The sequence below is a fragment of the Cheilinus undulatus genome, linkage group 9 (assembly GCF_018320785.1).
Source record: "Cheilinus undulatus linkage group 9, ASM1832078v1, whole genome shotgun sequence".
Classification (NCBI taxonomy): Eukaryota; Metazoa; Chordata; class Actinopteri; order Labriformes; family Labridae; genus Cheilinus; species Cheilinus undulatus.
The window spans coordinates 18,558,197-18,573,615 of NC_054873.1; the positions used below are offsets into that span (position 1 = coordinate 18,558,197).

Sequence of the window (15,419 nt, forward strand, 5' to 3'; positions counted from 1 at the left end):
TCCTGTAACATGTCCTGTAAAAGCTGCACCGCCTGCTAAGATCATCACTTTCTCTGAACATCCAGTTCAGAATGAGTTTCAGGTTACCTGTCTAACACCTGTGAATGACTGCAGCGCCTCAATGAAAGACTTATGTCGGTGCGTTTAAACGTTTTAGTCGTATTCTTTATCTAACAAACTAGCCAACTATTTATCTATCTGTAACGGTCCATATCGTGAGCATGCGTAGACGGACGTACAGAAACCCATATCCTAGCAACAAGCCCAGCACAATGGGCGCACAGAAGCATGTGGACACGAGTGAAAGGCGGATTAAAAAGCACTAAAGTTAGCTTTATTCGACATTTTTCAAGAAACCATACTGCGTTTTGCTATATTTGTTGAGTCATTAGAAGAAGAAATACAAGGGAAATGAATTCAAGGCAATTATGACCTCTTTTGAATCCAGAATCGCTCCTTTGTACTTCTTTGACCAGGTAGGCCAAAGACAAGTTCGCTAAGTAGGGGAGAGCGGGGCACAAACCAACACTTTCTGGATTTGGCTCAATAATTTTAAGAACGTTACATTTATCAAATAGTTATAATATCAATACACACACATCTGCTACAAGTTAACACTGATATTGTGTTTTAAAATTACTTTTTGGAAAATTTCACTGAAAGTGACTGAAGTGAAATGTTAAAATTAAACCCATAAACTGGGTGAATTGTAACTAGGGTTCCGGTGGTGTTACGGTTAGAAGACCGGAACCACTTTCAACAATGTTTTACACCCTATAGGTCCATGTTGCATTTTACTCCGCATAGTTTCTTACCCGCTCACCCCTAATATCATTTTTGTTAGCGCACAAGTATCCTGCGTGTATTTTTAAATTAAGAGACAATAACTGATGTTATTACCTCTGCAGCCAGCAAAACCAAAGCGAGTTAAAGGAACACGAAGCAATATTCTTAATTTAAATATGGCAAATGAATGCGCAGAAATGGAGGATACATTGCAAAGGTAATCTGACTACATTTTAATTACATCAACACATTTGTATTAATTCTTATAAAATCAAGTCCTTTCTATTAGGCCTATGTTTCTTTTTCTCATAGCAGTGTAGAAAGGGATGAAAAACAAGGTGAAAGTGATGAGCTTCATCTGTCAGCAGAAACATACCAAGATGACCTACCTGAGACATCCTTCAAAATAAAAGACCCCAACCTGATGGATGCCTACAAGCAAGCAGCTCCCGTCCTATTAAATGAATTGGCTCACCTACTTTCACAACATAACTGGACAGAGGAGGGGTGTATTCCTCATGGGATAGTCAATATTTTGAATTACTCTTGGCAAGACCTGACAGCAGGGGCCGTGCACTTGAAAAGTCCTGAGCAGACTGAGATGGAAGAAAAATTCAAATGTTCCCCATTGCTGGAGGAGGAGGGTTGTTCCAATCCAGTGTCCGCCATTGAGAGGAGAGAGTCTGGAGGAAGAAGCTCCCCTGTCGCTGGAGTGAGAAAACAAGAAGTTGGCTCAAAGCAGCTCGCCAATAAACGAAATCCTAAGACAGGTAAATGTATGGATTTTCTACACTTAACACCATAAATGACACGAAGTGAGCTAAATATTCTTTGAGGGGGTTGGTGGCTTCAGGTTTGGAGTGACGCAAAAATGTATGGGCCTATGCAGCAGCAGTGGAGAACTCCCATTTGGGGGCAAATAATGGTTTCTGTATAGAGAAACATTACGAAGAGGCTACGTTCCGAGCTGTTTGTGACTATGCCAAGAGTTCAAAGTTTGAAAATAAAAACTAACAAATTCTTAAGCAACTTTTGTGTCTCAAAGTAGGAAAATATTCAGGAATAAAGTTTAAAAACTCACAGAGAAGTGGCAGCAGACAGAAGTTCGGTCATGGTTTAGCACATTAAACTCTGATCTTACCCAAGCCTCCTCAGCTGATGTCCATCCAGTATCACTCATTGTGATGGAAATACGTCTCCTTTGAGAGATCCAGATCAGTAGGTTCAGGAAAAATTCTTAAAAATATCAGGGGTACATGCCTGGTTTTAGAGACCATATTGGTAAAAAATTTGCACGTGACATATGTGTCTTAGATGTCATAAAGCTTTTATGCTGTGGTGCTTCTCTGCAACAGTGCATCATCTAGCAGACGTTTTTGTTTTGTATTTTTATTGTAGTCACAAAGATAAGTCAAGTTTAACCAACTGCCCTTTTTACATCGTGAAATTCATGAGAGGTTTGGCAAATGTCTTGTAATAAAGTATAATCCATAATATTAAATAATATATTAAATCATATTTTAGTACTGTTTTTAATTTTTTAAATGCATCATGTTGCAGGATGAGCTCGATAGAGTTCTACTTTTCTATTTATATGTCATAGAGACAATAAATTTGAGAATAATGAAAGTAGAAATGCATTAAAAAGTTGGCATGACCTTTAAAACATATTTGATGACAGCTTTGATGTTGTGGACACTTGGAAGTGAGATGGTGCTCTATCACCCATGCTTGTAGCTGGTGACAGATGTATTGCTGTATGTTTACCTGTTTACAGATATATTTAGCTATGTTTATAGGAAAGCATTGTCTTTCCATATAAAGTCAATAAAATCTAAATATGCAGTGAGACTTCATGTGATGTATTGATGTTGCTCATTCTCATTCTCCAACAGCTCACAACCTCACAACCTTCAGTTTCTCCTTCCCCTCTGACAGCATAAAAGATCCAGGTAAGACACGATGCTGAAGCTCTGTGTTCACCATGGCTGCTGTGTCTGCAGTTGACTGGCTCACTACTGTTTCCCCACTTCCTCAGCTGAATGTGATTTGTGTCCAGGTTGGATCATCCAGCCAAAGCAGCCCTCCTGTGATGAGCCTCAGCGGATCAGTTTGTGTCAGTGGGTGGTGGAGCGGCTCCAGGCGGCAAGAGATCCTGAGTGGGTTGTTAACATTTGCTGCTGCATTTAACCTTCAGAAGCTGTATGTCAAATGAGGGGGTACATTGCAGAATATCCTATCAGATAAGCAGAGCAGTCTGGGGACAGAAATGTCTGTTAATTGGTTGGTGAGGCACACTGGGCCAATGAATATTTGATAAGTTAGACACATAAGTATGACACTAATCATTTTCCCATTCCTGATAAACTGTCATAACTTTAGTTAATCTTAAAATTTTCTTCTTCAAGTAAAAATTGCTCCGATTCCAGAAAGTCTGGCAAACTAACATAAAGGCATTACAACAAACCGCAAGTGAGCCTTTCATTCAGAGAGCAGGCTGGATTTAAATTTAAATTTTAATTAATTTATTGTCTTCACTGTTGGCTATTCTATTCTTTAATTCAATCTACAAAGCAATAATGAGTGGACGTTTATGTTGGTCCAAATGCTTGACTTGGTAAACATTTATCCCTCATGCTAAACCACAAAGTGTTAGGAATTTGCTGCTCACATTGCTGTAGTTTTTTGTCAGTAATAATCTCAAGGTTGTGTTTTTGGACTTGATGGTTTTTAGCTTGCACAGTATCTGAGTTTAACTTAGTCAAGTTTTAGAAAACAGTTTCATTTTGCCATGTTGCTCTTTAAATACCTATTTTAATTCAGTAGCTTGGAGATCAGTTCTTTAAGTCTAGAACTGTGTATGATTTTCATACAGAAACCTACAAACAACTGAGCAGGGCCTGAACCAGCTCATAACACTCCGTTACTATGGTGAAAACCTGGCAGACAAGAGACCAAGGAAAAAGGCGCAGCCCACCACTCTAGCCAACAGGACGTCTCAGATACCAGAAGCAAAGCAGCAGAATTCAGCTCGTCAGAGGCTTCATTACAAGATCAAGGATGGTTCCTCGTTCATATAGTATCATTCTCTTAAGTTTATTCAACAGTATTATTATTCCATTCAACAGCAACTTTTTTTTTTTTTACCTCGGCTGACTGTCTGACATTGACCCTGTCTCCTCAGCTACCGGTCAGGTTGTATGGCTGTATGTCAGAGCTGCTCTGGTCTGCCCTGTGGAGGCTTCTACACCAACGTGTTCAGTGACAGCAAGTGTCCCGTCATTATGGCCACTATCACAGCATTTGGGCACGGCACAGTTAGGTAAGCTGAGAACTAACACAGTAGAAAGTCTCAATAAATTCAAACCTTCAATGTAAAGATAATAAAATAACCATGATGCTATTATTCTTGGAAATGTAGGATCCTGTGTTTTTTGACATGGAGCAATGAGACTTAAATTCTGTCTTGCCACACAAAAAAGAGAGATGCTTCCCAAAGAGCTGAATGCTTTCAGATAATCTGTCTCTAATTGGATATATTTTACACTTTTATAATATCAAAATAAATTTCCTCCTTTTCTACTCCACCAGTTCTGCTATTTCAGCTGTGTGGGACCAGGATGGAGGATTCGTGTCAGACCATCAGGGAAACATCACCAAGGAGTGGAGCTGGCAGGAGTACCGCACACCAAGGGAGAAGATTGTTATACAGGTGCAGCCCCTTGAACTATCTCCCTCCAAAAGGTGTATGGACAATTAAACTGATGAGTTTTAAGTTTTATTTAGTCCCAAAACCAACTGGTTAGAAAACACACAAAATATGCATTTTGAAGAATAGCTAACTTAGGTGATTTCACTGCCAGCAGTAAGTTCATTTGGTAATGTCATAGTGGCTAGATGGAAACCTCTCAGTGCATACTCATGAAAGCCTGTTTGGCTTTTACATGGAGTTTTTTGCAAACTCCAAGTGGGCTTTCATGTGTTTTGCACTACTTAACTGTAGAGAAGCTTCAGTCTAGCCACTCTGCCATTTAGCCCATGTCAGTGGAGGGCTGCAGTGATGGTTGTCCTTCTTGAATTTTGTCCCATCTCCACACAGGGTCTCTGGAGCTCAGTCAGAGTGACCATCAGGTTTAAGTCACCTCTCTTACCCCTGATTGCTCAGGAACCAGAAAGAGTCCTGGTTGTGCCAAACTTCTTCCATTTGAAACTAATGGTGGCCACTGTGCTCTTGGGAGCCTTAAGAACAATGGCTTTTTTGTAGTTTTCCCAAGATCTGTGCCTTGCAACAATCCTGTCTCTAAGCTCTGCAGGCAGTTCCTTTGACTGCAGGGCTTGGTTTTTGCTCTGATATGCATTGATAGCTGTAAGGTGTTCCACAGAGACACATTTGCCTTTCCTAATCATGTTCAGTCAATTTAATTTACCACAGGTGGACTCAATCAAGGTATAGAAACATAGCATCAATGCCTGTGGTAAATTACAGGCATCAATGACAACAGAATGACAATGGTTAAGTCAGACAAAGCATAAAGGAGGAGCTTGGTGGAGGAGGGTTGCAAAAAGCACCTTGCAGAGGGAGCAGCAAAGCATCGCCAGGCTAGAGCAGTTTAAATATGGCAGCATGAGTGGAATCAGCCAATAGCGTGCTTAAAGCAAATCAGTTGGCTGTCAGATGATGACGGTTTGCGTGAGACCAGCTGATTTCAGTTAAATGGCAGTGCTTGACCCAGTGGCTTGTCTTAACTAACACTTTTATGCTCAGTTTTTGCAAAGGGTCTAAATACTTATGTCAATGTGACATTTCAGTTTTTAATAAAATTTAAAAAAATCCATCACTTTGCCATGATGGAGTAATGAATGTAGAATTATGATAATAAGAATGAATTTAGGCTACAAAATAACAAAATTGAAAAAGTGAACAGGGTCTGAATTTTGTTTAAATGCACTCTGTGTTGAAATATTATGTGAATAAATTGGTTATTAAATCAGAAGTCAGAGAAGCACAGTGTTGAGATGATAGTCCAGTAACTGCAATTACTTTGCCTTCACTTGTTTTCACTCATTGATGGTGAAGAAGTGCCTAAACTCTTATTCATCAACTAACACGCAACATGTTGCATAGAAAGCATGCCTAAGGTTACTCTGATGAGGACGGAATATTTAGTGACAAGCCGAGTCAGAGTTACTAACAATCTCCAGTAAGGTTGTCATGTAATGTAACTTTAAGATGTGCATATGGGAAATGCCACATTTAGGTGAAACAACCAAGGGCATGTGAGGTATGATGCATAAATACTGATACACAAACACTAACCATCTCTGACAAGAGCAGGAGAGGTTTCATAACAAGCCCATAGTGTGCTGATCACATGTCCACAGAGTGACTCGTAACAGTTCATTAATGCTCACAATACTGATACTTTAAAAAAACTTTATCCATTACATGTAAACCTGTAAATATATGAGTAAATATATATAATTATTTTTCCCTTTCTTCAGGTGTCAGATCGCATCAGTGTTAGGCTGCTCAGTGGTACCTCTGCTGTGCTCTGCTTCAGGTGTGACAGGGAAAGCATTCAACTTCGACTTTCTGCCTTGGTGAACGTTCACAAGTCAATGAAAATGGTGAGGTTAAAATTAACACAGAGAGGAAAAAAAACACATATACTGTTATACAGTCATGGATGAAAGTATTGGCACCCCTGGAATTTTTTTCCGGAAAATACACCATTTCTCCCAGAAAAATTCCAGGGGTGACAATACTTTCTTCCATGACTATATAATTCATAGCGTCTCTTTCTTTGCAGGGGCAGCCATGTTTACGGACAAAAGAAAATTTCACATCTGATTTTGCTGAAGACCTCCTGCTGCTGACGACGACAAAATCCCCTGCTGTGATTCTAGGGAGCAAGACAAACCTGATATTAACTCCTGTAAGATATTTTTTTTATTATCCTATTGTGGAACATGGTAATGCTGAATGAGGATGATAAGTGATTTAAAGTGCAAGAATACATAAATAGGAAATATTGGATGAATGTCTGGAATATAAGCAGTGGTAATGTCATACTATATTATGGTTTTGCAGAGGTGAATTATTGAATGTAAATTTGCTGTGACATTTAGACACAGAATTATTATATCTCATGTAGAAGATATATTTAGCCTGTAGGAGAACTGATCAGGCTGCAACCACAAACCTTTAAACCTGAAGTCTGAAGATGGAGGTACAGACAAGGGAGGTGTCTTGCTTCCTTTTCATCTCTGCAGCCATATCAGTCAGGCAGCTTATCAGTGTTATTAAAGAAACTGCTAACTTTTATATTACAGCATAATAATGATAGGTTTTTTTTTTGATAAGTGACAGCAGTACACTTCCATATTAAGTGCCTCTCTATAAAGGGTCACGCTGAATACCATCAGTTTTTCTATGATAACAATGTAATGATGGCGACTGATTTAGGGCATGTTTCTGTTTGCTTCCCTCCAGATGGTCACGGAGGTAGAGGAGCTGGAGGAGCAGTCAGGTCAGTTAAGAAGAGGAGGGCATGTTAGCAGAGAGCTGAAGAGGCTTAAGGAAAGAGTACGCAACATTGTTGATGACTGGCTGGATTATTATCGTTCAGCCATCGGTATGAAACCTGGAACACATACACTGTCACCAATAAGTTATGAAAGTCCAAACTAAAGTTTACCCAGTCTGACCCATTGAAGCAAATGCTATATTATCGCCACATCTTGCAAACTCAACATTATTGAACAGGATCTTGTTCACGGTCATTTGTTCTACTCAATGTCTGTGTGCGCTCCTGAGTGACCTCCTCCTCTCCTTCAGGGATCAAGTGTCCTGGTGTGGAGCGGATGCCAGATGCCCCGCTGAGGACCAGGCTGAAGAGGGAGGTACAGTCAGCTGCTCTGCCCTCTCTGAACCCACCTGAGCGAGCAGATGCTGAACCAGTCCAGCTGAAGGATGGCAGGAATGAGTTACAGAAGCCGCACAGGCATCTGTCAGCACCAGCAGAAAGACCTCTGGACACAGTCGTCAAGCTGCCAAGGTGCATGCTTAACAGTGACACAGAGAAGCAAAGAGAAGTTTCAGTGGGCTAGTCTAAATATTTACATGTCAAATTAAAAGTACTTATCATAGGAGGTACTACTACAATAGAGTAACATCTTCAGTGGATAGGGAGCAACTCTGGCGTAAAATTAAAGTTTAGGCTTGGTAAGTATTGTATGCAACAAAACTAAAGGGTCAAAAAAGGCTGAAGTGTGTTGAGATAACACTTGGTATGAAATGGCGCTGTACAAAACAAGATGGATTGATGGAGTAGTTATAAACTTGAGAAAAAATATTGTTGGCAAGTTACATGTAACCAACCCTCTATTCTAACTGCGAAGAGACTCTAAAACTCACTGCATGTTCCTACTCAGCACCCAAAAACATAAAACCCAGTTAACATGTGACAGACATAGCGGAGCATTTCACAGTGAAACAGATTGTTCCTCAGGAGCTGGTGGAGAACCTTAGTTGTATGTAAATACAGACAAAATGCTGCCGTGACAGAAGCTGACAAATTGCACTTGAGACGTCATTTGAAGCTAAGATATGCACAGAGGGGAGCGGGTTAGTAGAGCCATGGATTTAATCAATAAAACAGGGAAGATCTCTCAGTCCATAGCAGATCAGATTCTTGTGTGGGTGTGGAGCAGACATTCACATTTATGGAAAGTTAAATGCCTTTTGTGTCAGTGTTTGTCAGATTTTCTCTCCCCTTTTCTCCTCTACTCTACTAGTCTAATAGAGGATGCCTCAGGAGCTGCATTTTCAACAGACCTGTCAGTCATAGGAATACACTGGCCCCAATGTTGTAATATAACTTATGAAAAAACGTTTTTTTTAGAAAGTGAATACTTGGTCATAGATACAACTTATGATGACCAAAACCATGTTTTTTAAAGACTTGCAGGACAAGTGTTAAACCAACAATGATTTGCAAGATTTTCTGAGGGATAAAAAAAGTTCAAACCAGACAAAAACTAAGGCACACTGTTTTGCAAATATCAAGAAAAAACTTTTAATTGGCTAAAGCCCCTGGGTGTTTCAACTGCTGATCTGTGTTTGGTTTCATTATTTTTTCCTTAGGACCTAAGAGCACCTGTTCTTGATCCTTTTGATACGAATACGTAAAGCAGCACTCCTAAGCCATCTTGGCTTCTTGATCAGTGCAGTAAAAGTAATTTAAGTTTCAGTTTTAATTACTATTTTTTCTTCCTGCAATCACGAAAATAAGATAATCTTAATTAAAGTATTATTATATTGCATGCAGTGTTTTAGTCCATATGTGTTGCTATGTGTTCTAAATGGTGTGTACTCTCATCCTTTACAGTGAGCTTTGCTCCTCCCTCCAAAACAGCTCTTGCTTTAATTTAAGTGAGGAGCAGAGGGACTCGTAGTACATTAGCGGGTTAGTTTATATGGGAGAGCTAAAGGACAGGACAGACAGATGTTTGTTTAATAAAAGTAAATCCCTGTCATATAGACTTTTTTAAAGAGTCAGAGCTTGAATAATGCAAAATAACTTGCAGAATTTGTAAAGCAGTAATATCTGCCCCTAAAGGTAACATGAGAAATTTTCTTCTGCATTTCTGTAATTCCACAGTGTAATACTGTCCTCTCTGCCATCTTACTAGCTTAATAAGCTAGCAAAGCATGGATTGCAAAACTAAATCATTACATTTCTTGTTACAGTGAAACACAATACAATGAAAGAGTGATCTAAGTACTCTTAATGGATTACTTTGTAATGTGTTACCCAACACTAGGGACCTGTACTGCAGCCAGACGGTGGGAGCACTGAGTCTTTAGGCATCACTTTGAGGGAGTGCTTGCTCTGTCCATCTTAATATATTGCCAGTGGTAGAGAACAAAAAAGGAGACAGAAAAGACGTAGGCTAGATGGAGATCATTACATTGAGTAGGAAACACTGTACTCTGGAAACACAGCTCTAAAAGAATGATTATGTTGCTAGATAACAGCTTGACAAGTTGGTAAAAATATTTGCTAAGAATATAGCTGTAGCAGCATAAGAAATTTTGACATTTTTAATTTGCTTGCTCCTGCTACTTACAAGTGGTAAAACGGCTATAAACTTAACTTTCATACAAACTAGATCCATAAATTGGTTCAATAATTCACTACAATATATTTCCCTCAAACCCTTTGTCAATTTATAAAAGATGAATAGGCTCAAGAGTTCAAACAACAGACTCTATCCAGAGGTATTATTGGATTTTAGCTATGACATGACTTCAGTTTAAAGTTAATGTATGTAAGTGCTAATGATCCATTAATCATTCTGTCTCTGTTTGTATGTCCTTTAACAGAATCCTCTGATTGATTTTGTAACAGTCTCGAAAACACACTGTTTATTGATCAGTTCCAAGAGCCTGGGTTCTAGACTTTAAGCATGTGGATGATGTATTATTTCACACTTGTTAAAGGGTAGTTTAACTGTTTTGACTTGATGAAGCCAAGGCACAAAATAAGGGATCAACAAGGAGCCCAGTGACACACAGATAGGACTTATCAAAAGTAGTGCCAATGTTAAACTTGAGAAAAGACTCAGTAACACTATAATTAAGAGTCATGACCGTTAGAAACATATACATCAATTTTCCTGACACAAACATTTTTTGCAGTTTTACAGAATACGCTGTTTTTTTAATTTACATCTTCTCTCCCATCTCCATCCTTGTAGGTCAGTGATCATTCTGAGTTGTCCAGATCCACAGCCCTCTGATGTCCCCAGCTGTCCAGCCCCACCACCATTCACCCCTTCCACCCCCCTCACAGTGTGCCCGGCTTTGCTTAGAGCTGCCCTGCTGGGGGAGGAGGGGCGCAAGCGATGCTGCTGCAGCGCTACTCTGATGCCAGCTTTGACAGACCTGGAGTACGATGCCTTCATCATGGGCCAGCCTCAGCACAGTCAACAGATCCTGGTGGTTTGTGTGACTCCGCTGCCCCAACCTGTCAACACACATCCACCGCAAAACCAGGTTGTGCTGGAGCAGCTCTACAAGAAGAGGAACAGGCACAGAACCACGCCATGTACTCAGGTGTCAGTGTTGCCTTGAATGGAAGCACAATAATACAGCACAAACATTTTCTGTAATTATGATAACCTATTCTGTTTGACTATGTGTCATTAAGAGTCTGAATAACACAGTTTGCTTTGTATAATGAGTAATTTGTCACACTCACAGTGGTCATTTTCCTCTTGCACCACTTTCTGGGTGGGAAATGCAAGCACTGCTATCATATAAAACTACTGTATTTCAGGTTTTGAGAGAAATATCTACAGGTTTTCTGTCAAAAAATAACCTCTTACTTCTTCTAGATCGATCAGTGAGTAAAAATACCATTAAAAAAGAGTCTGGTCTTATTTCAAGTGAAGAACCATAATCATGAGATCCCAGTTAAGTTAAAAACACCACTGGTGTTAGCATTTAGCCACTTCCCAGCTAATATAAATGAAGGCTTAAAGTGGTTAAGCTTCACAGTGCCTATAAAAAGTATTCACCCCTTGGATGTTTAATCCTTTTATTGATTTATTAAATCAGTCAGGTGTAATATAAATTATTGACCCCGTTATATCAATTAAACAAAAATTTGTAATGAAAAATAAGCGACTGCAAAAAAATCACCCTTTCAAGTCAGTATTTAGTAGATGCACCACCAGCAGCAATCACAGCACTGAGTCTGTTTGGAAAGGTGGGGATAGGCTTGTACATCTGGGCACTGCAGTTTTACTCCATTCCTGAAAAACTGCTAAAGCTCTGTCAGGTTGTATGAAGATTGGATGTGAACTGCCCTTTTCAAGTCCAGCCACTAATCTCTGTTGGATTGAGGTCTGGACTTTGACTTGGCCGCTCCAGAACATGCACCTTGTCTTTAAACAATTTCTGTGTAGCTTTATGCTTCAGGTCATTGTCTTGCTGGAAAATAAATCTTCTTCCAAGCCATAGTAATTTTGCAGGCTGAATAAGATTATCCTCCAGGATTTTCCTATATTTTACCACATTTATTTTATCCTCTACCTTTACAAGCCTTCCAGGGCTGACTGCTGAGAAGCATCCCCACAGCCTGATGTTGCTACCACCACTGTGCTTTACAGTGGGGATGTTGTGTTTGTGGTGATGTGCAGTGTTTGGTGTCCACAAAACATAGTGTCTTGTCTGACAGCCAAAAAGCACCATTTTAGTCTCATCCGACCAAAGAACTTTGTTCCATGATCATGTGGTCTCACACATGCCTTTTGGTGTACTCTAGTCAAGATTTTGTATGAGTTTTCTTCAACAGTGGCTTTCTCTTTGCCACTCCCCCACAATGCTTTAACTGCTGAAGAACCCAGGCAACAATTATGCAGAATCTAACTATCTCAGCTGCTAAAGCTTGTAACTTCTTCAAAGGAACTATAAGTGTCTGGGTGGCCTTTCTCACTAGTCTCCTTCATGCATGGTTGCTCAGTTTGAGAGGCAGGTCTGATCTAGGCACATTTACACATGCGCCATATTCCTTCCATTTCTTGGTGATAGATTTTACCTAACTCTGGGGGCTGTTGCATGATTTTTTTTATATTGATCCCCTGACTTATACTTTTCAATAACCTTTTCTCTGAGTTGCTTGGAGTGTTCTTTTGTCTTCATGGTGTAATGGTAGCTAGGAATACTGATTAACCAGTGACTGGACCTTCCAGAAACATGTGTCTTTATACTACAATCACTTGAGACACGTTCACTGCACTCAGATGATCCCGTTTGTGAGATTTCTAGCACCAGTTGGCTGGACCTCTGTTGAATTAGGTCATGAGATGACATGTTTTTATTTAATTGGCATTACTTTGTAAAAATTTGTTATCATTTTGACATTAAAGAGGTATTTTTTATTATCCATGATTAATTTATAAAATCAAGTAAAGGGTAAAACATACAAGTGAGTTAATACTTTTTAAAGGCATTATATGTATATACAGTAGAAAAGGCCTTAGTTCTTGTTTGACAAATCATAAATTATGACTACCTCCCAGCTATTGCTATGATGATGAGGAAGTTGTTGAATGTTAGCATGCTAGCTGTTGTCTAAATGCAGATAATATTTTGTTAAACATGTTGTTTTTGGTTTCAAATAGTATCAGTTGACTTTTCATTTCATCTCCTTTGCTTATTTATCAAGAAAGACTGAAATGGGAGGATTGTCAAATTTCTTAAATGTATAAGATTTAAAGATTTGAACATAGCAGTGCAGCTATTAACCAACACACTGTAAGTGCTTGCCAACCTGAGCAAGGCATCAGAGGAAAATAGCTGTGCTGTACCTATGGTGAAAAACACCACTTTAAACAGACTACAGTATAGAAGGACAGTAAAAGACAGTCTGAAGGATTTTGAGCACTGTCTATATCTGGAGTCTCACATAAGTTCTTGTATTTTTCTAGTGCCAGATGGATTCATTTCGCCTGCTGCGGTATGAGATGTCAACAAGAAAAACCAGCTGTGGAGAGGAGAGCCTCCTGCTGCAGCAGAGACACAACGCTGCTCCTGGCATGGTTCTGGTCAGTAAACCCACTGCAGGCAGGCTCGTCTGAAAGGCTGCAGGCTCTTCTCAGTGCAGGTTTTATGGCACCCACTGGGTGGCAGCAGCAGTGCTGTCCTGAAGCAGAAATAGAGAGCAAGCGGGGGGGGTACGTTAGGACTGTAGCAAGGAACTGTCCTTTCCAAGAAGACATTTATTATAAAAGCACTGTTTGCTGACAAGCAGGGAGGGGTTATTAGCTCTAAGTCTCAGCCTGAAGTCACATATTTTTGCTTTTAGATTACAGTTTCTCTGTTGGCTCATAAATCAAGAAGAAATGTGACATGATAGAGTGCACTTGAAATTTTTAGGCCAAGGGGTCATGCTCAGGAAGTGGAAGATCAGTTCTCATGACTTACAGGATGCTGCACAATTTAAAGTCCTTGGTTGTGAAATCAAAAAATAACTAGATGATGTAAATGACTTACTACATGAAGAGATCATCAAATCAATTCTCACAGTCAGAATAAAATGTCAGACTGAAACCCAAAAGTTCTATATCACTGTGGAAACTGCTTAATTCTGCACATATAATGTTATTTATGATATAACTCTCCATGTTATTGTTGCAGATGTACATTAGAGGGAAGCTGCTGTTTGTGGGCTACATATTCAGTGATCACAGCTGCTCTGTCAGGGACCTTGAAAATCAAATCTCCAGAAGCAGGGGAGACTACAGATTAGGTCTGAGCCTCCCTTTGGACTACAAGTTCAGGTACTGCTGCACCATAGCCAGTGTGAACATGATGTACTGAGAGAATAATCACTGTAATTCACCGTCAACAGACCAAGTGTAGGGTGAATGAACGTTTAACAGTGGCAAGTCTCCAGCATGGAACTACAAGTTAACTTAATATGAATAATAGTTTCAAAGTACATACACTAGGCCCTACAATGAAATACTACAAGGCCCAAAGTGGTTGCTTTATTAAGTTTAGCTGTTTGAATATGTTCCTAGTTATCTGTTCTGTCCTTGCAGAGATGCTGCTAATGCCTCTGCAGAAGAGGATGAACACAAATCACAAGATGAAATACCAAAAGAAGGGAAGGACCTAATTCTGACTGCATCTGTGGAAATTGCAAATATCAATAAAAGGTTTGAAAGGAGTATCACCTTCAAAAAGATTTCTACAATGTCCTAAAATTTAACTTGGTGATTAACAACTTATCCATGTTCATATGTAATCTAATAACAATGTTTTCTTCTTTCTTGAACAGGAAATACAACCAAGTCCCTCGAGTGTCACACCAAAAACAAAAGGACGCTCGCATCAAGCCAAAGAAGGCTCCAGCACTTCCTCCTATTCCTGTTATTACAAACTGATTGTGTTCCAGTGATAAGATTGATCTTTGTGCATCCATTTATGGTGTTTAGGCCAAATCAAAGCCTCCAAACTGCATCAACTGCAGATTAATACTTAAGGTTAATGTGCAATCAAACTGCAAACGCCTCATTTGCTTAATCTGCAGGCTGGCAGCAGTGATTAGTAAATGAACTACAAAATGTCTTTAAACATTTGGCACTGTAAAGTGTTCTGCTGCAACTTTTCTAGGCTAACAATCTATCATGACAGATGATCAGTGCTGATGTTTGGCCTGAATGGGCATCTCCTTTAAGTTAATCTCCACAGGATATTTATCTTAATTTCTGTATTTTTTCCTCAAATTGAGATGATTTAATAAAATTTGAGGTTTATTTTAAAACCAGATGTCTCAAAATAATGACCTTCTGTCTTGTCAGTCTAGCTTGCTTCCTTTAAGAAAGACTGATTAATCAGCCCTGTGACTGGGTGACACCAAAATGACGTTTTTGAGTGTAACTTCCTCAACTATTCATTGAAAATTGCTTACATAGCATCAGCTGGCTTCCACTCATATTTCTGGCTTCTTAGTCATACCTAGAATTAATAATAGCAATAATGATGTAAATGGAAAAATACGTGTTTGGAGGAGGTACTTTTCAGTGTAATGAGTGATCATAGCAGGAACACAGTTTAG

General features: G+C 39.4%; 1 protein-coding gene across 1 annotated transcript; it reads left to right on the top strand.

The window, feature by feature from the left end:
* The first annotated feature begins 779 nt into the window (after positions 1-779).
* LOC121515493 (uncharacterized protein C3orf20-like) lies at positions 780-14,764 on the top strand. The gene is made up of 16 exons (XM_041796296.1): positions 780-1,003; positions 1,099-1,556; positions 2,682-2,738; positions 2,846-2,945; positions 3,662-3,865; positions 3,971-4,108; positions 4,378-4,498; positions 6,289-6,414; positions 6,597-6,722; positions 7,280-7,421; positions 7,625-7,844; positions 10,549-10,906; positions 13,285-13,401; positions 13,994-14,136; positions 14,401-14,517; positions 14,640-14,764. The coding sequence occupies exons 1-16, from the start codon at positions 891-893 to the stop codon at positions 14,743-14,745; spliced, it is 2,646 nt and encodes an 881-aa protein (XP_041652230.1). The 5' UTR covers positions 780-890; the 3' UTR covers positions 14,746-14,764.
* The last annotated feature ends 655 nt before the right edge of the window (positions 14,765-15,419 follow it).

Excerpts from the sequence above, each read along its gene's own strand:
- LOC121515493 (XM_041796296.1), top strand. The coding sequence starts at position 891 with ATGTTATTACCTCTGCAGCCAGCAAAACCAAAGCGAGTTAAAGGAACA. Across the intron at positions 6,415-6,596 it reads TTCACAAGTCAATGAAAATG|GGGCAGCCATGTTTACGGAC; the intron begins GTGAGGTTAAAA and ends CTTTCTTTGCAG. Across the intron at positions 7,845-10,548 it reads ACAGTCGTCAAGCTGCCAAG|GTCAGTGATCATTCTGAGTT; the intron begins GTGCATGCTTAA and ends CCATCCTTGTAG.